The sequence below is a fragment of the Geospiza fortis genome, unplaced genomic scaffold (assembly GCF_000277835.1).
Source record: "Geospiza fortis unplaced genomic scaffold, GeoFor_1.0 scaffold313, whole genome shotgun sequence".
NCBI classification, from domain to species: domain Eukaryota; kingdom Metazoa; phylum Chordata; class Aves; order Passeriformes; family Thraupidae; genus Geospiza; species Geospiza fortis.
In genome coordinates, this window is record NW_005054582.1 from 119453 (window position 1) to 120471 (window position 1019).

At 55.9% G+C, this 1019-nt stretch overlaps 1 protein-coding gene across 1 annotated transcript in view; it reads left to right on the forward strand.

Annotated features, from left to right (window-relative positions):
* Positions 1-243: 243 nt before the first annotated feature.
* Positions 244-1019, forward strand: part of ADAM15 (ADAM metallopeptidase domain 15) — a 7144-nt gene continuing 6368 nt past the window's right edge. Inside the window, 1 exon segment of the mRNA XM_031064331.1 lies at positions 244-301. Coding sequence (XP_030920191.1) covers positions 244-301 — 58 coding nt within the window.

Below are 1019 nucleotides of genomic sequence, written 5' to 3' on the forward strand. Positions count from 1 at the left end.
GGATTGGCCTCTTGCACACCAGGGGGAGGAACCCATTTCAGGAGAACATTTTGGTGACCCAGAAGGGCCATAAAGCCTTGCTTGGATCATCTTCCTGCTCCCAGAAATAGAGGATGGGATGGAGCACGGCTCCTGTGGTGTCTCAGAAGGGGGTGGCAGCTCGTGTCTTGCCGGTGGTGTCACAGACCCCAGGCTCCTGCAGGACAGCAGCAATGCAGGCTGCAGCCCCATGCATGGCGCGAAATGGGGTCTGTGGGGTGCATCTGCCACGAGGTTGAAAGAGGATATAGGGAAGATGGAAGTGGGGGGTCTTCTGTGTGTAAAATCTGATAAACAGAGGAAGGAAACTAACATCTGTTTCTTTGCTTTAAATAGTCCTTTTTGTTGACGGTAGTGTTTCATAATAAAGGCAAAGTTTTCTGTGTGGAAAAAGAGGGGAAGAAAGCTTAAAATGAAGCAACCTCCCTTGACAAAAACCAGTCACAAAGAAAAAAAAGACCTGACACAATCTTTTCCTAAATCTTTTTCTTAGTCTCCTTACTTATATCTTTAGAAAGGTGAAAGTGGGGCTGTGTGGTGTCTGGGTTGTGAGGGTGGGGGTCTCTGCTGTGTGGGATGATGAAGGTGGGGGTCTCTGTTGCACGAGGAGATAAAGGCAGGGCTGGTGATGCTGAGGGATGTGGGGGTCTCTCCTGCCCTGGGGGATGGAGGCAGGGGGCTCTGCCACCCGGGGTGGTGAAGATGGGGGTCTTCAGTGTACAGGATGATGAAGGAGGGGTCTCCAGAGCATGAGCTAATTAAGGTGGGTGCCTCTGCTCTCCGGGTGGTGAAGATGGGGGTCTCCACTCTACGGGATGATGAGGGCAGGGGTCTCGGGATGGGGAGGGGTCCCACCCGCAGCAGCACCAGCGGCACCCCGGCCACCACCAGCCCCTCCCGGCGCACAGGGACCCACCCCCGCTCCGCCCCGGCCTGGGCGGTGCCGGAGGAGCGGAACGGGGCCACGGCGCTGGCAGGGA